Here is a 24,909-nt window from a genome sequence, read left to right on the forward strand (position 1 = left end):
AGCCTCGCAGAGATCACAAGAAGAACTCACTCTTCATTCCCTTTGACGCTGAGAAAATGACATCTCTCCTCGTCAAAGTAAACAACCAGTGTGACGGGGAGAGTAGAATTTCTCATTGAAAATGAAGAAAAAACACTGTTTCCATGCGTCGAAAACATGCCCCAGATAAATAGTTCAGATCAACATCCATGTTCGACTGGTGTTGTGCGGCATATTAAGAGAGAATTTATATGAACAGTGAAGCAGCCTTGAAGTGACTTATTTATTCTTTGCATCTATTGTTAGTTGCTTGTTTATTATGCTCATAAAAAAAGTGACTTGAGATGACCTTAAAGATCATTTTTTGCTTTATGGAAAACCTTAATCCGACCATGAATCTGCTGTGTGAGACATAATCAATCACTATAATATAGATTTAGGTTTAACGTGTTTCTTCCAGAACGCACCACTAGTTATGACGCAGCGGCTTCACTAAAAGTGTCATGTTATTTATTGTTTTCTGCCTGAAAACATTTCATTTTCCACTTTTTTTTCTGCATGTATCCAACAAGAAACCAATGAAATAGCTGCAAGGGTGAAGCATGTGACTGCTTTATTTCTACTGTGTATCAAGTAACTGTTTATATCCATATTGTCATTGAGATATACAGTGCTTTACACATTTGAGAAGCTGTGGGTCAGTGGGTAGCGCAGTGTATATGTCTGATTTGTCCCTGGACAAGACAATTCAGCACAAATTGTTCCTGGCGGCTGCGATGACTGCATGTGAGTGACGTGTGATGGAAGCAAACACTGCTCTGTGTGAGTGTGTGTTAGTGGAAAATCTGCCGTGCTTTGAGTGGTCGGCAAAACAACTCGATACAAGAGAAGCAGATTATTTACCATGTGTTGTAAAACCGTGTATCAGTGTTACAAAATGTCTGTGTCCATGGACTTTATTGTTGTCTCACCTGTACCTAAAGTAACACGCACACTTCTTTCCTTTAAAAAAGTCGTGAGCAGGGTATATTATACCCTGTTTCTACAAGTTAACCTAGTTCCCTGGTGTCCTAATGAACATGTCTGTGACATGCTTTGGTCAAAATACCTTAAGAATGAAGCACCACAGCAGTTCTATCACCCTGCCAAAACATCCCTGTTCAGAATGCGTGCCCGTCTCTTTAAATGCAAATGAGACACAAGAAACTACGTCAGTGTAAACTGAGGCTCCGGCAGCTAGCATTAGCATTTGGAAAAAAACAATCATTTGCTGACTCTAGCCGGCACATTGCCGTCATATATAAAATGTATCCACTGGACACGTAAATCCTCTGAGGCTGGAAGTTTGTGTAGAACTCTGTGCTGCACTGTGCAGCCAAGAATAGAACACTTCGCAGACTTCCACATGAGTCATCTATTTTCACACTTTGCCTCCTCATAGGCCCCAGAGTCCCAAATTGAAGTATTAAAATGATTAAAAACATAATTTTGCATAATATGTCCCCTTTAACATACTATGGTTTTGTTGAAATATTCCCATTTCAGCACCCAGCTTTCTCTCCTGTGCTCCTCTCATCAGCTGCACATGGACAGACGCACTCGTCTATCTCTGAAACTCTGCTGACTTTTGTCACACATTATAACGTGTTAATTATCTGACTCTCTTTTCGGATCCTTTTTCTCCGTTTCTTGTTTGTAAGGTGTTGTGTATGAATTACGTTATCTTGAAAATTTCTTGTGAAATCATTGAATCCAAGTAACGCCAAGAAACAAACCTGTCTGCTGCATCTTAACATAACAGTATAAATGTGAAAATAACAATATTAAACCTGCAGGAAAAGAGTTCCAGAAAGACACGATGAATTAAGGTGTAAAGAAAAGCTCAATACTCGTTTGTTTTCTTCTCCAAACTTCACTCGACGAGGCCACAGACTTGGCATTTACAGCGACTCCGTGAGTCACAACACAGTGAGATGACTCCATTTCCACCTCCCCCCTCATCCTCCAGCTTTTCTTTTTGTCTCTCCGCCACCAGAAGTAACTAACAGCGCACAGTAATGGAGGGGAAAAAAGTTTAAACCGTCCCATTAACGTGGTAATTAGCTGTGTAATAAAGTCACAGCGAGACAAAAGTGCAGTTTGTTGTTAAACATGATGGATGGCGTTACTCCAGGCAGTGCTCTGTCTTTGCCAGCTCTTTAGAATGGATCTCTAAGAGGAACCTGCTGTAGTATTTTTATGGTAAATTACATTTTTGCTGCCGATGGGGGAGGAAGAAGGGAATGACACTGCATGGTGCTGTTCTCTGAAACACCCCAAAAATATTTCTGCTGTGTTGAGACGGAACACAACTTAGCCAGGCGCAGCTAATCCGCAGCTTAAGTCAAGGAATGTCCACGTTTGTCTTTTTCACTCTTTATCATAATGTGTCTCCGAGTGTGACTCGTTGCTCCGCTGTCACCCTCGGTCTGCCGCATGATGTGACCGGGGGTTTTGGCTCTGACAGCTGTGGTGTGTTTGTTTGGCTGCCTCGCTGTCAGTCAGGGGAGGTTATGCTAAACTCCAGATGTGCCCCCGTGTCTGCGTAACGTCTCGTCCTGATTACAGAACTCAGTCACGAGAACGAGCTCGACTTTGACTTTCTTCTTTTTTTCACCTTCCCTCGTCGTCGAAGTCGCTCTGAGCGCGGCCCGGTGAGCGACTCGGTGTGTGACACTTCCAACGTGAGCGGAGTTGACCTTGCTCTGCTTATCCCAAACCGCTTCCCTTCCCGAAGATAATTAACATTTCATGTGGTAGCTGCAGGAGAGATAATCTCCTGGACAGGGAACACAATTAACTACTATTACCATCACATTGTGAGTCTGCTCTGCCTCTCTACATAGAGTAGAAAGATAAAGGACCTTTACTCCCCCCCCCCTCACTGCTCCATGAAATAACATACAGATTATTTTCTTGTGTCACTCAATTTGCAAGACTATGGACCAATTCCAAATCCTATCTTAACCCTCAAGCTCAACTCTTAATCTTAACTGGCCCTCAAAACCAAGTGTTGAGGGTTATTTTGTCACTTAGAAATGGGACACCCCTTAAATGCAGATATACGTCTTCAGACTGTAGGGGGCAGAATAACGTGAAAGCTGCGTCCAGTCTGTCAACTCCAAAAAAGAAGAAGAAGAACACATTTACGTCACGATTATTTATTTATTATTTTATTTCAGTCAAGTTATTAGGTTGTCAGTTAGTTATAAGATGATACTCATACAAATACCACAACCACGGACATATTCAGCTGACAGCTACCACACACCACAGCTTATTGAAGGGTAAACGATAGCAAACGATCGATTGTCCGCACTGGCCGGCTATTGACAAAAGATCGTAAAATAAAAATAAATGTTACGCAACAATGATGTTAGTAATCCATAATATGGGCCTAAACTAAGATAATACAATGGTTTTCATCATTTTTATATCTTCTAACTATCTAACAAACAAAATACTGTATTTGTAGCGTACTTGTTTCGCTGCTTTCGGCGCCATCTTTGTGAAAACACGCAATGCATTCTGGGTAGCCCTTGCTCCCAAGGGTGGTCTCGGAAAATCTCAATATTGAGAGCGATGCAGTCCTTAAACTTGTCCCTCAACTTAATTTTTCTGAGAATCGGGACAGCACTTGCACTAGAGGGAGCGCGCATTTTTGAGATTGAGGGTTAAGCAAGGAATTGGAATTCACCCTATAGCCATTTATCTGTCTATAAATTGCAGTATTGTCAAACTTGACACATGTCTTGGTCCGGGCACGAGTAAGTGCAGTGCCAAGTTTGACATTGTTTGGATAAGTAACACAAAGATATATTAGTAGAAGCACACATTGGCTTTCGCTGCTCTACTGTAGCCACTCCCCCTCCCACTCACACAGCACTTTGGGCTACCTGAGAGGATAAGCGAGCCTTTTGGCAGAATTGAATCCGCGGGTACAAAGTTACGCGAGTGCAAGCTGTGTGGGTGCATTAAAATGAGTCAGCGGATTTTGCTAAATGCGGTTTACAATGAGTTGGCAGATTTTGCAACAACACGCTAACAAATACAGGTATGCAGTGGTTATAAACTGATACTATATACTGGCTATAAACTGATACTTCGAATATCCTAGCCTACTTTGGACAGTCTTTAGACTTTGAATAAACAAACAACAATTCTGACTTATGAATTTAATGTTTACTTAAAAACAGACTTTAAAATGACTTGCTGGAGTTCAAACTGAGCATCAGACAGGAGGAGAAATTATTTAAGTGTCTTTGAACATGGCATGGTTGTTGGTCTGGGTTTTTCAGAGTCTGCTGATCGACTTTACGCACCAAAATCTCCAGGGTTTTACAGAGAATGCTCTGAAATAGAGAAAATCTCCAGGGAGCTGCAGTTCTCTGGGCGAAAACACTTATGCGGACACCTGAGGTTAGTGGAAAAATAATCTATCTTTACAAACAAGGTACGAAGAAGACCAAGCTCTGAACATCTTCTGGTGTCATGTCTAGCAGGATGTTATGATGTGTTACTGAGAAATCTGAGGCAAATGTGTGACACTGTTATGACAATATGGACCAAAATCTCTAAAGGGATAAGTTCTAACACCACAAAACGAAGGCACTTCTGATGATTAAGTGGCTTGTGAGTATTGTAAGCATGAATGTAATAATAGAAACTCGCATTTTTATTTGTTTATTTAAAAATTATTTAAACATAGACATTTGCTCATTACCAGGTGATATAAAGAAACTAAACACATGCATTGACGTGCTTGTAATCCTGCTGGATCGTTGTCTATCTACAGAGCAAAGTTTGCCATTTTCCCCCGTGTCACTTCCCGATGCCGCGTCTCTTTGAGCATGAAACCGCGTACAATAAAACCCTGACATTTACTGTTGATAACACTGAAGCTATTTGTTGGACTTTAAATTTCAACTCAGATCCTTTCCGCCGATTAAGTCAGTTCATTTGACTTTGCTGTTGTCGGGTAGAAATCCGCCGTGTCTCTGGAGCTACAGTCGGTGAGGTGTGCAGCTTTGGAAGCAGTGAATTAATCACATTAAAGGGTCACTGCCATTTTTAAACCTGGAATGATTTCAACATGTTTCATTAATTTGCCATGCTGTGCTGCACCGAAACAACAGTTTACAGTTAGTGGTACATTGCTGTGGAACACGTCCATCAACAACCTCCTCAAAAATAAAATGCGTCCAGTCTGTATGATGAGAAAGAATGTATGATTTTTGTTATTATGTCAATCTTTTGAAGTGCAAAGTTTGAACAAATGGAAACTGAAGTTTTTGTCGCTCTGTAAACCACTTGGTCTCCACACCAAAGTCTATAGAAGAAATCAGCAATTTTACTTCACCGTGCACAGCAGTAGTTGAATCACCGTCTTACTTTTGTGAGTTTGGTGTTTGAAATGCTTTCTTTTGATTTAAATAGGTAACATAAACTAACCAAATGAGGTGGCAGTAGACCAGCCACTCCTGTGTCCCCTCTGAACTAAAAACACTGTATGGACTTTGGTGCAAGAGAGTGAATGGTTAAAGCTCACATAGCGTGGTCCTGTTGCACATATACAGTATGTTAGTTATGGAGTTACATACATTAACTTGTTTTTATGGTCAAAAACCTCCTAGTTTCTGTAAACGAGCCAATATAAATCTCTCCTTACTGACGCTGTTCCCTGGCCGCGATATTTCAGACTCAACTCTCACCCCCAGAAGACAGACTGTGTTGTGATTGGCCAGCCAGCGTAGAGGCTTCCCAATGGTCTTGTGATTGGCCAGTACCCGGAAGTGACATATTCAGTGAAACACCTCCACAACGGACGTTATTCTTCTTTTGCGGTTCAATGTACGCAACCGGATGTGCCCGGACTAGTGCCCGGAGCAGGACGATCTGCTGTTCAGGAGAACTGGTGTTTATGTAACAGGACCGGGTTTTTTCAGAGATCTTGCTGAGCCCGAGATTACAATAAAACACAGCGTTCTCAGCAGTGGCTGAACTGTTTATTTAGAACCTTCAGGGCTTCTTAAACAAGGTAATGACGCAGATACACACAAAAAAAAGCGTTATTTGGAACTTCCGGCATAAGTCTGCTTTAAGTTTCCAGCAAGACAAGGTCACCTAATGGTATGATAAAGTATTAAACATATGAAATATCATATACTTGATATTATTAGATACAATCTAAGGGTGCTTTCACATCTACAGCATTTGGTGCGCACCAAACGTGTTTAGTCCCTTGGTTCAGTTCGTTTGCGTAGCTGTGAATGTAATCTCTGTACTTTGGTGCGCACCAAATCAACCAGTACCAAACTGTACCAAAGTAGGGCAGATAAAGCAATCCCAGACCAACCCTTCAGGCAGGTCTCAGACCTCTTTATCTGCGCTACTTTGGTACAGTTCCTCTGGTGTGAAAGCAACCAAACCAAATGGGACGAAACGGTCTCGTTTAATGCATTATGGATATGAGATGAGATACGGGATTACCCTGAATTTCCACTGGGTGTGTCAGCTGCGGTTTTGCACTGTCCGCTGCCCAGCGTCAATCACCACCGGACACTTTACGGCAGCGCCGCGCTGCCATGAGTGCTGTTTTGCGAGCCAGCCGTTATCAGCAAGCCAGCGATCAGCTCCGGTGACGCGCCCGGTGGAATTGGGGGGTTAGTCTGGTTCTGGTGCCGATCGTCTGTGCTCTATTTTGGTTCATTTAGAACTATGCATATGTGAAAGCAAACCGTAGCCACGTCTGTTTGTAACATTTTTCTGACTGGTGCGGACCAAAGCAATGGAACTACAGGTATGAAAGTGCCGCCAGTTGAGCAGGTGTAGATTTTATTAGGTGACCATTGTTACCCCATTGGCAGCATGTTTGACAGTGAGCTTCTGTGTCTGAAGCTGGTTCTTGTCACTGTGCTACCAAAAAAAGAAAGAAATATCACCTAATATGTCCTTATTCTCTATTAGCAGCCTTTATGTGATCTATGCTTTATTTCTCGAACAAGAAACATAAAGTACATTCTGGTATTTCCTTCCTCTGCAGTATGCACACATTTGACAGACGTCCGTACTGTGTGACAGAATATTTTTTTGTTTGGATATAGTGGGATCACAGTGATATAGCATACACACTTCACTCTCCTCAATATACCGAGCATATACATGTCAATCTTGTTTGTAAATGTTGCATATATTCCTGCCAGCCTTCTGGCATAAATCTCAGCACTGTGGTAAATATGTCCGTATTGACGTTATTACAATACCCCGATGAGTTTTAATACTCCATATACACATTTGTGTCCCGTACTTTAATTTGTCAAAGAAAATCGACCGATCACTTTGCTGTTTTTTTTTTTTTTGTCTGCGTGACAGATAAAAGTGTCCGACACTGGGTGGAAAAAAATAACACTGAAACACAGAAGATGTGACACAGCCATAATAATTCGGTTTACTATCTGAGAGAGAATCTCATTGTTGTTCACAGATAAGGGTTTCTTTTTTTGTTGTTGCTCTGTTGTTGGTGACATTGTGATCTCTCACTGAGCCCAGAGGAAGCGCTTCATCATCAGCAGTGCTCCCACTGCTCTGGGAGGAAAGCAATAATAATCCCCACACCTATCCCCCCCACACCTGTGTATTAATGCTGCCTTGACTGAGAGCTTAATGTAGGTCAGTCATGAAAAACACAGTTGTCATGAGCAACAAATTTCATGTGAGGTTTGCTTGTATGAAATTATATATATGTATTTTTATATGTATATGATATGTATTCAACGGAGACAGAACATGTTATTTTCTGTCATTCATCAACACCTTCTTGCAACACCTCACCGTACAAATACTATACTATAATATGCAGATACAGATAGTATAATGCACGGTATTTGTCACTGTTTAGATTAGAGACGACTTTGAAATGTAGCTAACTGAATGCAGAATTGATATTTACTCATTGTATACGAGGCTCTTACAAAGAATTTCACTTCAAAATCTCTTGTAGCTCCCTCTAGTGCAAGTGCTGTCCCAATTCTCAGAAAAATTAAGTCGAGGGCCAAGTTTAAGGGCTGTATCGCCCTCAATATTGAGATTTTCAGAGACCACCCTTGGTAGCAAGTGCATGTGCATGTGGATGTAAAGTGAACCTGTAAAAACCCTTTCATTAAATGTTACTTTGAAGGGCAGACATCTTTTTCATCAAACGAGTTTTAAATGTGAACCATTACGAATGTTTTTTCTGGCTTTGTCAGTCTTTTGAAATAATGACCTTGTCAGGAGAATGAATTGTCGTCAGAGCACCAGCTCGAGCCGTGCTGCGTCACAGACGCCTCGCTGAATATAAATAAGAACTCAGAGCAATTTAACATTTAGCACATTTATGTCATGATTTTACATCTTCTTGAGTCCAATTTCAGAGGCTGGTTGCTCATTTATGTTTTTCAGAACACTGTGGTTGTGTGGTGATTGTCAGATATGACTGTATGTGTACATAAACTGCTCAAATTTTATCTGTAATTGTAATTTGATATTATTAACACATTAAGAAAAATCTTTTACGCTCCACCAATCAACTCCAAACTTCATGTTAAGAGGGTAACCTAGTCATTTATTTGATTTCTGTACAGCAATCTTTGACATAGACAAACCAAACGGTCCCTAAATTGAGAAATTAAATGGTTGTCATTATATATTCACTGGCAAATTTTATTTTTTCCAACTCTTAATAATCTTAAATATCAGGGGGTTTTTTTTGGGTGACAGTCAGTGTCGTTTCAGACATGGAGGACAGTTGATGTATGTGCACACTCCAAATGAGCAAGTTAGCGTGGGCTTGAGTAAACACAAATGATTCAATGACCGCAAACACGTCAATATCGCAATGCGAAGTCCATTCAAAGACCGAAGGAGACCTGTAAACACACACAACTTGGCACTATTTGCTTGAATTTTAGATTCCATTAGATGTACCTCTCTGTTTGTCATGAATGTAACTACATCTTGCACAATTATTATGACAGCTACAGTCAACATAAACTAGTGTTGTGTCGCTCAGCTGAACGAACTGAACCGGATCACTTGCTGAAACGATTTGTTCGAGTGAGGCAGCGGCCAGTGGGCGGGGCCAAATAGGGAATCCCTGTGTTGTCCCCCGAGCTAACGGCTCATGTGGTCAGGCATTTCCCAGTAAGCACGGACTTAAAATGTTATGCAAGGCCCGTAATGAGAGGACAGTGTAGAGACTCACCAAGTGTGATGAGAGGAGAAAGGACACTTTTAAAATGGCATTCGGACAATTCGGGAACTAAGAAATAAATGTCGTAAAGTTGTTATGTGAAGAAGTACATAAATAAAGGCAATGATCTCGCCACCTTTCATAGTTTCCACTGCATGGTGAAACCTATAATGTGACAAAAACAGCAGACTGAGACCCCTTAGGTCCTCTCACTGCGAGGGAACGACATGTGTTCTGGTAACAATGGCTGAATGTGCTGTGAATGAATCAGTGAATGGAGCATGCTAAAGTACCTACTGGGTGATATTCATCAGCTTAGACCAAGGTTTCTCACTCCTCATCCTGGGGAGCCACTGTCCTGCATGTTTTAGGTGTTTTCCCTGCTCCAACACACCTAATTCAAATAAATAGGTCGTCATCAGGCTTCAGCAGAGCTTCCTGACCAGCTGACCCTTTGAATCAGGTGTGTTTTAGCAGGAAAACGCCTAAAACATGTAGGACAGTGGCTCCCCAGGACCAGGAGTGAGAAACCCTGGCTTAAACTGTCAGAATCAGCCTCAGCAAATACAAAAACAATGATGAAATAAATGTAGATCGGTCAAAATGTTAATTTCCAACATTTAGCAAGGAAATGTCTATAAACTTGATATTTAACAGAGGAGACTGGTTTATTAAACCACAGCACTTCACACAAGCCATTCAGCAAGGGGACGGTATGCATTGGCACATGTACTATGAATGAATCAGTGAACGTAGTCTCCTTGTACACTGAACATGTGCCCTGAGTGATATTCAGTGGCTTCAACTGTTAGTATCACTCTCAGCAAATCCAAGAACAATGCAGTTAAAAAGACTTCAACACTCCTGCACACATACTGGTGCATTAGGTGACTCATTCACTGAATGTACTTTGAATGAATCAGTGAACGTAGTCTGAACGTGTGCCCTCAGTCAGAGTCTGCCCTCCGGTCACACAGGAAGTACTGAACGATTCGGTTTTGAAGAACAAATTCTAACGATTCAGTTCATCAAAAACAACTGTCGTTTCCATCACTAACTAACTGTCACCACCGCAACATCATAATGTTGAAGTAATCATCCTCCACATCTTTTAATTTCAGTTCTGGTCTTTCAGACATACGTCTGTTCTCAGGATGTTTGTCCACGATGCATCTCTGGGCGATAGAATTTTGTATGTGCTCTATTTTTGGAACGCTGGTGCTTTGAAATGAAGCTTTGACTAATCCTCACACATCCTGGGGAGCACCTGGAGGGCGCGCGTCTCTCCTCGCCGGCTTTGTGGTCAGGTTTGAGAGGAGATGGAGAAACATGGAGGAGGAGGAGGAGGGAGCAGATGAAGAATGAGAGAGACTGAGAGGGGAGGATAGGTGGAGTGAAAAGAAGAGAGCAGTGCCAGGGCCTGTTGGTCATTTTTACAGGGTGTCTAATGCTGCCAGGGGCCTTGTAGTCCTCCCCACCCCTGCCCTCCATCTTCCCCCTCTATCATCCCCTCCACCTCCCCATGACAGACTGGATCTGCTCTCTATCAAACAGCCACAGGCTACTTCTCCCATTTTTCCTCCTTTCTTACCCAGCTGCCCTCATCCTATTTGTCATTTACACTGCCTCAGCCTTGCTCTGCTCACTGTTGCTTCCAGGTTTGGCCGCTCAGCTCTTGAGTCTGGCAAAGAGGAGCCACCCCTGCCCCCCCACCCCCCCAGTGGCATCATTCAGAAAGCCACTTAATGGGTTTAGGCGCATTTGCTAATTTGTCAACAAGTTCTGGATGCGGAGCTGACGACTGGTCTGGCACTTGAGTGGAAGGGTCTCTGCTGGCTGACGATTTCTGGAGCCATGGGTGAAATCAAATTAAAAGACCCTCTCACTTGGCTATTTGTGTGCTGCCGAAGCTTAAGGCTGCAGAGCTCATGCTCTGCAAGAACCGAGATTATTGGTATTGTCCTGAGTTTTCATGGAGATGCATTCAGGCGATTTTTCAGTGCAGCAGGGAGTTCAACTTTTGGCAGACACATTTGTTTTGTTAAATCAGATCTACTGTCTCATATTTTTTTTCACATTTCCTGTCTTTTTGAAGGCGTGTTCATAATTTAAAGTCTTATCATTGCCGCTGTATGCAGGATTATAGAACAATGGTTGATTGATCTGCTGGATGATAAAGGCATCTTTGAACTCTCTGCTTTCTAAACTGAGGGTCTAGTTTTCTACACATGCTTGACACTTGCATACATGAACAGTTCATATTCATATAGTTTCTGCACAGTTTATGTAATGGGATATACTGTATGTTCTTTGTCTGTTGTTTCAACAGGAGCACCTCCTCATATCAGTGTTTCAACTTCTGAGCAAACCTCACAAACCCTGGCATAGGATCGTAAACACACAGATGCTTTTACTGTTAATTGCACTTGTGTCTTATTTATGTTATCGGTGGATATGTTGCTCCGCTGTCTGTGTGCAAAATACCATGAAGAGCGTTGCTGCTCACAGTGGCGAGGGTCAAGCGTGTAGGTTTGGTTACAAGGACTGGTGGGGATACGTTAATTTGATGTCTACAAAAGAGAAAATAAGTCAGCATGGACACAATTACATGTGTGTTAAGTGGAGAAGAAAGAGAGAAAGGATAACACAAAAATATTTGCCTTTGTGCTTTAGGTTTGGCCTTAAAAACGCTCATAAAACATCACCTGTGCTCTCTCTCTCTCTCTTTCGTCTCTGTGACTCGCAGCGATATTTCTGCTCGGCTGTGATGCGTTCACTGATGCTCGTAAAATCCACTCGCTCTCCTCTCACAGCATTCGCGCACAAATTGTCCTGCCTCTAATATTGGGAGGCACAATCTCACTTTGTCCCCACCTTCCACCCGCAAACCTACTCGACTTAGAGGTGATGTCACCAGTTTCAGCTTCCACTGTAAATAGAACACAGCATCTATCCTGGGCTCTTCTCGCCAGAAGATCAGAGACACTAATTTCATAAACAACATTTGACCTGAGGCAATCTGCTCATCGCTGAAACTCTCTCTTGATGTTGACAAACTCACCTTAGGCTGGAAACAGAGTCGATGGTAGATTTAGAAATCTAGTTCTGTGTCAAATCAATTCATTTACATTATGCTAAAAGGCTATTATACAAATATTGATCAATATGGAGAAATATACAATGTGTAAAGGCAGTTCTTTTTTCATTTTGCAATTTTACTTGTTACATCACAGAATTTTCTCATGAATGTCACATAAAAGTTAGATTAAATACTTCCGTAAAGAAAACACTTAACGGCTTTAGGTGTTTGGGTCTATCTTATTTGCTACTTTTTACAACTTGTGACCAGTGTGCAGCAGTAATTACACATCATATGTGTCAGTGTTGCCAAATTAGAATTTTCATGTTTTGGCTCAATTTGACTACAGCATATTAAAGGTGCATTATGTAATAAATCTAAAGCAACTGGCCATAAAATCCTCCTAAAATGTCACAGAGACTCAGGAATAATGTTCATATAACAAACTGAACTCACCAACAACAACCGTACTGCCAAAATATTTGCATTAAAAAAAATATTTTGCAAACTGCAAATCATGTTTTGGCATGTGGCGCCACCTACCGCCGTCTACCAATCATTGCAGTCAGTTGAGTCTCAGCTGCCGAACAACCACGGGTTGCCGGTTACTTCAGAAAACGAAACCTAAAAGACCTCAGTATTTTGAGTTTGAATGTAGTAACCGTTTCTGGCCACATTCTTACATATGGCGCCTTTAAGTCAAGTATTTATTAACTGACCAAGGATCAAGAGCTTTCACAACCTTTACCAGATGCAGATACTGCAGTCAAATTATTAATTAAGTGTAAAGGAAAGTGCATAACTGGATCTTTATGTTGTGATGTGTTGCTAAATGCACCTAAGAACAATACTTTCTTACACAAAACAGTTTATGTTGTCTGATTTGAGTGAAGTTTAATCAGCAGTTAAACCCTGAGCGATACAAACATCAACAATGTTAGCAAACAAGCTAACGAACGTCGCCTCAAATGACTGCTGTCCGCTGATACAAGCCATAAACAGCTAACACGTATGAAAGCGTGAACTCCGTAGCACTGGTGAAACTATGTGTTCTTATCAGTTAGTGCTGGGACCGAGAACATTGTTGGTGTATTTTTAAAAAGGTAGAGCTTTTAGGACCTTACCTTCGCTTAGGGCGCAGTGAGCAGAGAGGACTTAAAAGCGAACAACTTATTGCGAGACGTGACGTGATCGAAGATATCAGCTCCTATCTTCGCTCAGTTTACGTATGACGCAAGTGCGTGAGGGCGAGCCCCAAAGTCCCTCATCGAAAATGCATAAAAAAATATTTTTTAACATGAGTCAATGGGAGAATGCTCAGGCGGTTCTCCACGCCAATGAAATCACCCGGAGAGGCGGGACCATTTAAAACATGACTTGAATCTGACGATCCTGATTGGACAATGACAGATAATATGTCTAGAACACTGATAATAACTACTTTTGCTGGCAGAGACGGTTGAAAGGAATAATAGTACTAAGGATCTTTGGAATTGGTTAAGAGATCTTTCTCCTAGTTGGTAGTGCATCGCCCAAATTGCCCCATACACCGTCCGCCCATGGTGTTCTTGTGTACCTTAACATTATTTTTTTGGATCAACAAAACTGCAATAAAATGACATTTCTAAGTATACAAACACATCTCTGGTGTAAAAGTAGTGATACAGTATTCTACATGTGGGGTATAACCTGTTGTTTTCACATAAAAAAATAATACTGCAGACCAGCCAGATTAATTCAGATGAGAGCCATGATCTCCTCTTTATTTCACCAATTTATCTCACTTGAACACTGATGAATGCAGATTAGGGGGATTCCAGGCACTGAGACAACAGGAGAATAGTCTCTGCACTGAGCTTAACCCTCAAGCCCTCATTCAATAAATGCTTAAAATTCCCTCTGAAGCGAAATTGACATCATTTATGTCTTGTTTGTTTTCGTTGATGCAGGGTTTCTAAGCACAGGCGACCAGGCAGCCAAGGGCAACTACGGCCTGCTGGATCAAATTCACGCGCTCAGGTGGATCAAAGAGAACATCCAGGCCTTCAAAGGAGACCCGAAGAGAGTGACCATTTTTGGCTCTGGCGCTGGAGCGTCGTGCGTCAGCCTGCTCACACTCTCGCATTACTCAGAAGGTATGTGTTCTCGCTCACAGGCATCACAGAAAAAACACAGAGCCCTTTAATCACTTCACCGCGTCTGCTGCGTTAACTGCCGTGCTTGATACATACATCACATAAAGAGCATGTTATGTAATGAATTATGGCATTATGGTATTATGTTAGACAGCTTTTTACAAACTTGAACCTAACGTTTGTTAGTCACTCACTCTCCCACACCAAAGTCCATAGTGAACATCTATGTTTTTAGCGTGCAGGGACACAGGAGCTGCTCTACTGCTGCTTCATTTTGTGAGTTTGTGCCACTTTGGTAAACCCAAACTCAGGATTTCAAACAACAAAGTCACAAAATAACATGTTTGTACCAAGGCAGCAATGGATCAACATCTTCTGCGTGCCTTGATGTGAAATCACTGATTTTCTTAATGTAGTTTACAAAGTGACACAAACTTCCGTTTCTAGCCAGGGATACAAACAGACACAAAGATCAGTCACAGTGCAGATACATGTGGGCTCACTATTTGGCAAGCGATAAATCGCCGTTTCCTGTTTAATCCATTTATACATAACATTACATTTCCTTGACTTATTTACCATCTTGCTTTCACGTCAAAAATGTAATTCCACCGCATTTATTTAATCAAATAGTGTGCTGCTACTTATCAGATAAATTATTACATCGTTTTGATCAACACACGCGGAATCATAAACCAATTTATGAATTTATTCAAGTGTGCGTGTTTCACTCTCTCCACAGTTCTTTAGCCAACTGCGTTGAAGGAGAAGAGATAGATGTGAACCCACTCTGGATTATCACGCTGCATTTATTGATGTACATTAATAACGGATAATCTTTCTTAAAAGACCGGCCGAAAGACGATTCTTGTGGGATTTTCTGCCTCTCGCTGAGCTCCTGCTTTTCACAGACAAATAGTTCTTTGCAAGTCAAAGGCATACAACAGGTAAAGGGAAACTGCCTGGCCCATTTGTCAGAAAGAAAAAGAAAAAAAAAAGCGTTGGATGTGGAGGACTGAATTATAAAATAAAAAGGGCTCCTGCAGTTGTTGGGCTATTTTTCTCTTTGTGTGGGACAAATATAAAATGCACCTTCCCACTAAAATCTACTTTATTTTCTTGTCTGTACTTATTCCTCCTTTGGTCTTGTGGCGCAGTTATTAGGTCTGTGTCGTTTTTCTTCATCTTGTACAAGGGGGGTGAGAAATGACTCATGATACAATAAGATAATGCTCAGATGGGCAGGAATTATTAGAAAGAGTCAACAAACACTGCACACTGCCTATTAGGCCTGGGGAGATATGAAAACTTCCTGCCATTAATAAGTAAAAAAAAAAGATGAGATTTAGGCACTTCATATCCCCTTATCAGAAATGTCTTTATTGTGCTGAAAATATACTTTTCAAATTGGTCTGATTGAGTCACTGCCACCGCTTGTTTGCTTCAAGATAAATAGCATTTTCAAAAAAACAAATATAAAACCACAAAAAAACCCTGTGTTTCCATGGTGTTATGTGGCCTACTTGCTGATTGGCAGTCCTAGGCTGTGCTCGAGGATGTGGAGACAGCCTTGGTCGCTGTTGCTATATTAACAGCAGATATTCTTCATGTTCCACTTTGTTCTTGAAGAATAATGTATTTGTAACGTCAGTGTTCTGAAACATCCATGAGTTGCTTGGAAATGTGTTTATGCACTTATGAAAGGCTTGGAACTTGGAACAAGGGCCTTTCTGCAAGGAGTTTGCATGTTCTCCCCTTCGTCCTCCTACAGTCCAAAAACATGCTATATGAAGATTAGGTGAATTGGTCACTCTAAATTGACCGTAGGTGTGAGAGTGTGAGTGAATGGTTGTTTGTCTCTATGTGTGACCCTGCGATGGACTGGCCAACTGTCCAGGGTGCACCCCGCCTATCGCCCAATGTCAGCTGAGATAGGAACAGCACCCCCCACAACCCTCTGGTGGAGGATAAAGGGGTAAATAATGGATGTATGGATGGACTTATGAAAGGCAAGGAAAGGTCTTTAGTTACAGTTAATAATTATTTAAAAGAGTCAAAGAAAAACAAATGATATTTCAATAGGAAATACCAATTAGGCATTATATTAAAAATAACATGTTTTTATATGGTGGCTGTTGGCCACTTAAAAATTCACGCCAGCTTAAATCTTCAATATTTTAAGAATCTAGACAGCATTTTCCAAATAAAAACTATGCAAATGATCCACTAAATGTGTTATATTTGAGACTGTTTTTGTGATTTACCCGTGACACAAACTTACCAAATGAGGCAGCAGTCGACACGCTTCCATGTCCCCATGATCTAAAAACACTGATGTTCTCCTTGGACTTCAGGTTTATCAGAGATTGTATACAGCTTGAGTTGTTTTCTTGTCATTCCATGTAAAAAGTCCAGTATTTACACAAAGCTGTAATGTTACAGTTGAATCATCAACACAAGCTATGTGGCACATGAAATTAAAAGACATGCAAATGCCTTTGTGCTCATAGAGACTTCAGTCTGTGTTCAGGCAGAAAAATAACGATGTTCGGTGTTCATTTTTGCATTTAACCAAAGTCTCTTTTACTGTTTTTAACTGGACATTAAACACTGTCTTTCTGCTGTCAGTATTCTGTGTGAACGAGCTCTAATACCAGCTCCAATCTCAGATCTGTTCCAGAAAGCCATCATCCAGAGCGGCACGGCGTTGTCCAGCTGGGCGGTGAACTACCAGCCTGCCAAGTACACTCGAGCTCTGGCTGAGAAGGTGGGCTGCAACATGCTGGACACCATCGACCTGGTGGAGTGTTTGCAGAACAAAAACTACAAGGAGCTGATTGAGCAGTACATCACGCCCGCAAAGTACCACATCGCCTTTGGGCCCGTCATTGACGGGGATGTGATCCCAGATGACCCGCAGATCCTCATGGAGCAAGGGGAGTTCCTCAACTATGACATCATGCTGGGGGTCAACCAAGGGGAGGGGTTTAAGTTCGTAGATGGCATCGTGGACAGCGAGGACGGCGTGTCCGCCAATGATTTTGACTTTGCAGTGTCAGACTTTGTGGATCATCTGTACGGATACCCAGAGGGGAAGGACACTCTGCGCGAGACCATCAAATTCATGTACACGGACTGGGCAGACAAGGAAAACCCGGAAACCAGACGCAAGACGCTGGTGGCTCTGTTCACAGACCACCAGTGGGTGGCACCAGCGGTGGCCACAGCTGACCTCCATGCCCAGTACGGGTCGCCCACCTACTTCTACGCTTTCTACCACCACTGTCAGAGCGACATGAAGCCCAGTTGGGCCGACTCTGCCCATGGCGATGAAGTACCATACGTGTTTGGAATCCCGATGATCGGCCCCACGGATCTCTTCAACTGCAACTTCTCCAAGAACGACGTGATGCTGAGTGCTGTTGTCATGACCTACTGGACTAACTTTGCTAAAACAGGGTGAGTGCTCCTTTGTATTTTTCATTAATTTGTCTGAGTATCTGAACCACAATGATCTTTCATCTTAATAGCAGACCATTTTCAGAATGATGACCATTTTCTTGGAATTTAAGTACTTGTTGTCTTTGCATGAAAGGTTCAATGGTTCACTTTATCTGCTCATAAAATCATGGGAAATACAGCACTCTCTCCGGTTTAAATCAAATAATAGTGATCACAGCACATCAGATATACCAATAACATTGAAACCACTGAAACAGTAGATCAACAAACAGTCATATTGTTCTATAAAATTGCTCTGGGAACATATAATATGAAAAAAAACAAAAAACAAATATGAAATACCCCCAAAATTTGGCGTCATGTTGTACCTTAAAGGTACCAAATGGAGAATAATAGATGGGTTTTCAGGTACATCTTATGACTATACTGTAGTTTCTGGGATGGAGTAGGTCAGACAAGTACTGAGTTACATTTACACAGCTCTATATTTGGTCATGTTTTCTTGTGAAGCATCATTGTTCCTGGAAATGACTCCCAAGACCACATTGCTCCGCCAAAGTGTTTCTTCAACAGCTCTTTCCTGCCATGCAGTCCCTAATCAAGTCCATAAAATGCAAGTTCATTCTTGGAGGTTTTCTAAAAATAAATAAATGAGAACTCTCTGGAAGTCGCTCTTATCATCTTGTTTTAATCTCTCTCTCTCTCCCTCTCTCTCTCTATCTCAAAGAAAATAAATGACTCTCCGTCCAGAATGAATACTTCATAGTCCAAACACATATTTGAAGGCAGTGCAACAAAAACAGTTTTAATGATTAACATATGAGTGGAGGAGATCAAGTGAGGTTAATATAATAAATCATATCTCTGCTGCTGCTGCTGCTGTGGCAGTGCTGTGCCGTGATTTGATGAGCGTAAATTTGGATCATGTTTTTGTTTCACGCACCTTGAGATTAGGCATCGGTGTTTGCAGCCCAGTCACACCGAAAAATTCACTCGAGAGCGGGGAAAAAAATAAACCCCTGATCAGCTCCATAAGCTGCAGGCGGTTTCGGTGTTTGACTCCCATCCAGTGGATTCCTGATCATCGGGGAGTGAGCTGCCTTATATAATATACATTCGCAGGAAAGCTCCTTTCTCTCGCTGCCGTTTTCAGGGCTTTCTAATAAAAGTGACTGGAAACCGATTCATAATGGCGAGTTTTGCTAAGTCTCCCATTGTGAATCTTGACATGTTGATGTTTTGAAACTTTTTTTTTCCCCTGATGCCGTTCAGACGAGATGAGACGCTTTGGATGCACACGGAATATGATAGTGTTTGGCTGTGACTTTGTTTGGCCTGAGTATGTGTATATTCTTCTTAGTATTCCTTGCAGACAGAGGATTTTGACTCGTTTTTTTTTTTGTTTTTTTATTCCATGACTGCACTTGCAGCAGCCATGGTCACTCTGATGTCAGGTTGTTCTTTTGCCCAATTATCAAAGTAATCTCTCAAGCACATCTTTGACTTGATGCTCAAGTGACTCATGAGTCGTTTTAAGAAAACCTCAAGAGAAACCTGACTATGTGTCACCACTTCAAAAAAAAAAACTCCTTGACTCTCCCTTTAACATTTTAGATTTGAATGCACATTTAAAACTTGGCTGGTGTCAGAAAGTACAAGCTAACGCTGAATACATCTCCGCTAATCCAAGTACACGGAAGCATCTGTTCCACCGCTCTATTTTGCAGCTGTGAATTTTCAGCTTCCTACACCTGTCAGTTCTATTTTCAACAGATTGGAGGTGTGATAGGGACATATGCAAGCTAAGCATGTATTTTGCAGATCAATGAGCATGGGAGGCCATGAGCATAGTGCATATGTTTATTATTTCAACAAATTGACTGGCAGACTAGTGGCACAGGCATATGCTTGAACTATGACAGGCATTTAGGTGTACACAAATTTCTTTATGTGGCCATGTAGAAAAATGGCCCCTGCAACACAATGGAGAGCTTGGAAATATGCCGTATGTCATCTGAAATAGGGACATGATGTAAGAGGAGCTGGAAAAGCAAACAAGCTACCTTATTTCTCGGAATAGTTCCGTATATTTGAAGTGTTTTGTATGAGGTACTTTAACGTACTCGTACCAGAATCTTAAGAATACATTCGCCTTATTACGCCTTTTGCTTCCCTGATGTTTTACATGAGTTAGCGTTGACTACATGAGTGAGTCAGTGTTTTTAGCTCAGTGGGAAACGGGCCCTGCTGGTTTTTGTCGCTTTGTTAAACCCAAACAAAGACAAAAACAAATGTTACTGTGAGGCAGCAGTGGATCAACAGGTCCTGTGCTGCAAATTTGCTGATTTTCTCTATGGACTTTGGTCGTTTTAGTCAGAACTGGCTGTCGACTGGCAGCCATTTGTAGGTCTCTGTATGCAAGTATCTTTACACACAAATATCAGTACTTACTGAACAAATAATTTGACGAATGCACACTAAACCATTCCAGTGCTCATCCTCACTGATTGTTTCCCTCATATACCCCCGGCTTAAACATGTAATGTGTGATTCAGGATCAGTCCTTCCTTTTGACTACTCAGATATACTCACACCCACACACATACACACAAGTGTCAGCTCCAAGGTTGTTGTCTAGCCTTCACTCCCACTCACCTTTACAAAGTTAATGAAATCATTTTCACAAAGGCACCAGAGAGAGGCAGCTGTATTCCAGACTACAGTGGGGAAAACGTAGAGGAAACGCTGAATATTAAAAAAAAAAATGTCACAGAAGACCAGAAACGCGTCAATGGTATCTAAAGGACATGAGAATTTTTGTCAGGCTCTGCATTTCGATTTTGTGTTTCCTCGCCCAAATTCCGTTGAGAAAATCAGCCTTTTTAGACAGCAAGCACACGGGAGCTGCTGCTCTACTGCTTTTCAAATGAAGGATTTTAAACACTAAACTCACAAAATAACATATTTTAACTTACAGATGGGGACAGCAGCAGATCAACAACTCTATGAACTTTGGTGATGAGTTTCAGACGTGTTTCAGACTTCTATTTCCCTTCAGAAAAGGCTGTTAACAGTGAAAAAAGCAGAACCACATTTTAAAGATACTAGTTTTTCCTTGCCTGCATTGGCAGCCATGTTTTCAGTGAGAGCAAAACATCCCAACCTGGCCTGTACATCAGCACCTTTAAAAAAAACAATTTGAACAGAGGGAACAAAGATGTAAAAACCTTCACTTGATTGACAAATTACTCACGAAAGTGTTACAAATCCTTGCTCAGTAAATTTAATGGAAAGTCTCATGATGGATGTTGTATCCTCAAGCTAATTTACACATAAAAGTCAAATAAAACCCTGTTGCTAACATGGCCGTTATGTCAAAAATGGCAAAAGTAAAATTCAGTATCGTTCCTTTTACTTCATGTTCCATGAAAGCGTGTTTGCTGTTTCCTAATGGATTTGGAGAAATATGTCATACATTAATTTTTCAGGTCTACATCCTAGACTATATAATATTACATAAAAATAAAACTTTGATTTCATCTCTTTTTTCCTCTCTTTGTGTCCCTAGGGATCCAAATCAGCCAGTTCCACAGGACACAAAGTTCATTCATACAAAGCCCAACAGGTTTGAGGAGGTAGCCTGGACCAAGTATAACCCCAAAGATCAGCTCTACCTCCATATTGGTCTCAAACCTCGAGTCAGAGACCACTACCGAGCCACCAAGGTCGCATTCTGGTTAGAACTAGTGCCGCATCTGCACAACATCAATGAATTTTTCCAGTATGTGTCCACTACCACCAAGATCCCCCCGCAGGACACCACCCCTTACCCTTACACCAAACGATTTCCCGGCAAAAACAACTGGCCTTCCACCACCCGCCACCCAGGAGTCCCGCCCGCCAACACCAAACAAAGCACCGACCAGCGCAAGAGTGGCGACCTGACTGAAGAGTCCACTGTGGTCATCGAGACCAAGCGGGATTACTCCACGGAGCTGAGTGTCACCATCGCGGTCGGGGCCTCGCTCCTCTTTCTGAACATCCTCGCCTTCGCCGCGCTTTACTACAAAAAAGACAAGCGGCGGCACGAGACCAACCGGCGCGTTCCCACTCCGCAGCGCAACTCGGCGGCGGCCAACGCCCCGTCGACGGCCAACGACGTGGCCCACCTGCAGAGCGAGGAGCTCATGTCTTTGCAGATGAAGCAGCAGCAGCTGGAGCTCGAGCACCACCACGAGTGCGAGTCGCTGCAGACCCACGACGCGCTGCGCCTCGCTTGCCCGCCCGACTACACGCTCACCCTGCGCCGGTCGCCCGACGACATACCGCTGATGACGCCCAGCACCATCACCATGATCCCCAACTCACTGGCTGGCATGCAGCCTCTGCACAACTTCAATACATTCGGTGGCAGCCAGAACAGTACCAACTTACCCCACGGCCACTCCACCACACGGGTATAGCTTTGCTGGGGCGGGACAGGAGCGGAGCAGCGACTGACCACACATGGAACGCATAAGTGACTGACTGTGTAAAGCACAGACTCCAAAGTCTCAGCAGATGCTGTTTTGCTACCATGCCTTCTTTAAATAAAGAAATCGATCATGAACTCATGAAAATACTCAAAGTGAATGTTACTATAGTAATAACTCTATTTGGAGCTAATTTTCATGGAAAGTTTTCGAGGAGTTTTACCAAAACAAAAAGGCCACCAGGGGATAATAGTTGAATATTCCTTACAATACACCATGAACAGTGTCGGACTGTGTGACAAAATAAATGACTTTTTTTTTTGTGTGTGCCAAAAATGCACAGCAGTGGCAACATTTGTTGAAAAGCAACAAAATTGATCATCCGGAAAACATCGTCCTCTCATGATCCGTCATGCATCATAAGACACCTGACTTGGGCACACAATTCTACACCCCAGCCTGAAATGTATTTATGAAAACTTTGTACAATAAGATAAAAAAATAAATGAAAAAAAAAAAAAAAGAAAAAAAGATATATAGTTGTGTGTGGAAATTTCCAGATTTTAAAAGAAAAAAAAAGAGATATTAAAACCGCTTCTTCTGTTGGTTTAATTTTGGCTGTTTTTTTATTTTATTTTGTTTCTCTCCTCGCTTGCGTTTCTTTTTAACGGTGCGTGTAGATATATTTCAATATTCTCCATTCTACTTTTTTTCTTGCTGCGACCTGCGTTTCATTCTTTTTCCACACAACGACCAAAATGCGAACACAATCCCATCCTGGAGGAGTCGCTCACAGTGCCCCCTGCAGGCCATCACATGCGGTCTACTGTCTTGTGCATTGCTTCTCGTGTCCACTCTGTAGACATTGCATGTCCAGGAAGAGCTTTACTCACAAAAAAAAAAAAAACCTCAGACACGGGTCTTTGTCTGAGAACGAGAACTGACTGGATCTCCTCGTCATCTGCTGTCATCCTGTTATGCTTGCCGTAATTTTCTTTGTGGGCTTTTGTTTCTTTTTTCTTTTTGAATATATATCTGTCTTGCAATCTCAGCGCCGTCTGAGCATTTACAATGTGACCAGCAATGTATTATTTAGAAATAAAAATGGTAGATTTCTTTTGTATCAATATTAGTTGGATATGTTTGTAAAGAAATATATGTTAGATATTTCAAATTGTCATATGCTAGCAATATGTAAAGTATTGTGCCACGCTTGTGATCTTTTGGGCAAAAAGCAAGTGAATGTGTAAATAGTAATGATATTAATTATCATAAAATTATAACAAAAATTACCATTAACTCTTTTTTTCTGTTTTGCATCCTACTATAAAAAAACATGGGATGGAAATACATCCAGGAGATTTTAAGCTACATTTGTAAATTCTATAAAAGATATATTCTTGCCATTTGGTCCCTAAACCTGTCAAGATATCACAGGTTTTAATGTAGAGTTTTAAATTCCTCAGTTTGTCTTATATTTGTTTGCAGTTTTTGCCTTAAGTGATAATAGAGATATTTCTGGCTGGACACCTGTATGAACTTTTTCTGCAACATTTTTAATAAAATATCACAGTATTTTCTAAAAAAAAAAGAAAAAATGCATATAAAATGTTTACTCGGACATGACTGGATGTTTGAATAGAGTGTGTGTGTGTGTGTGTGTGTGTGTGTGTGTGTGTGTGTGTGTGTGTGTGTGTGTGTGTGTGTGTGTGTGTGTGTGTGTGTGTGTGTGTGTGTGTGTGTGTGTGTGTGTGTGTGTGTGTGCGCGAACGAGTGATGTATGTGCTTGTCAGTTTGCCATTACTGTAAATCGAATACTTAATGAAGGTGACTGCAGTGAGGAGCAATACTTTAATTCAAAACACATATTTATTTATGTATTCTGTAAAAAAAACAAAAATGTAGTGTTTCTCGTGGTTTGCAGAAAAAGTACAACTGCAGCATTTTACAGCAGAGTTATGTGGAATTATTCATTCAAAATGATTCAGTGCAAATGTCTTTTGTCAAAGAGAGGCGGGGTAGAAAAGGTTTGTGTGGACCATATGTGGAGCTGCACACTGATTAGCCACTTTATTAAGCACACAGGACACAGAATAACGTGTTAGGAGTGGGTCTCATCTGCTCATGTATGTTGTGCATCTTGTAACTAGTGGTCATTTGAGTTACTGTTGCCGTTCTATCTTTTCAAACCAGTTCTATCAATGAAAATACCAACAGCATGCAACGTTCAAAGTCAATTAAATCACCTTTTTTGCCCATTCTGATGCTCTGTCGGAAATGTAACATCTCGTTTGGCCATGTCTGCACGCCTAAATGCATCAAGCTGCATTTTAACCCTTTAACGTTGAGCGTATCGTTGACGACATGTTCGAGCGAGTGCACTTACCGTAATTACGTAATGTCAAAGCCAACATGTGGTTATTACGGTGATTCCACTCGCGCCGTTGCAGGAAGCCGGAGAATCAGTGTCTTTGTCGCCAGAAACTGAAAAAGTGGGGAAAAACGCCAGTACCT

At 41.6% G+C, this 24,909-nt stretch overlaps 1 protein-coding gene across 3 annotated transcripts in view; it reads left to right on the forward strand.

Annotated features, from left to right (window-relative positions):
- The window catches only part of nlgn4xa (neuroligin 4 X-linked a), a gene marked incomplete at both ends in the record, with an annotated part of 77,439 nt that extends 55,053 nt beyond the window's left edge, over nucleotides 1-22,386 (forward strand). For 2 of the 3 annotated variants that reach the window (XM_083895271.1, XM_083895272.1), the window contains 3 exons: nucleotides 14,276-14,461; nucleotides 17,131-17,920; nucleotides 21,492-22,386. In XM_083895271.1, coding sequence (XP_083751397.1) covers nucleotides 14,276-14,461; nucleotides 17,131-17,920; nucleotides 21,492-22,386 — 1,871 coding nt within the window. Of the gene's footprint in view, nucleotides 1-14,275; nucleotides 14,462-17,118; nucleotides 17,921-21,491 lie in introns of all 3 variants that reach the window. The other variant, XM_083895273.1, reaches the window with a different exon arrangement.
- Between the last annotated feature and the right edge of the window lie 2,523 nt (nucleotides 22,387-24,909).

This window comes from Microchirus variegatus (assembly GCF_963457635.1).
Source record: "Microchirus variegatus genome assembly, chromosome: 1".
Taxonomy (NCBI): Eukaryota; Metazoa; Chordata; class Actinopteri; order Pleuronectiformes; family Soleidae; genus Microchirus; species Microchirus variegatus.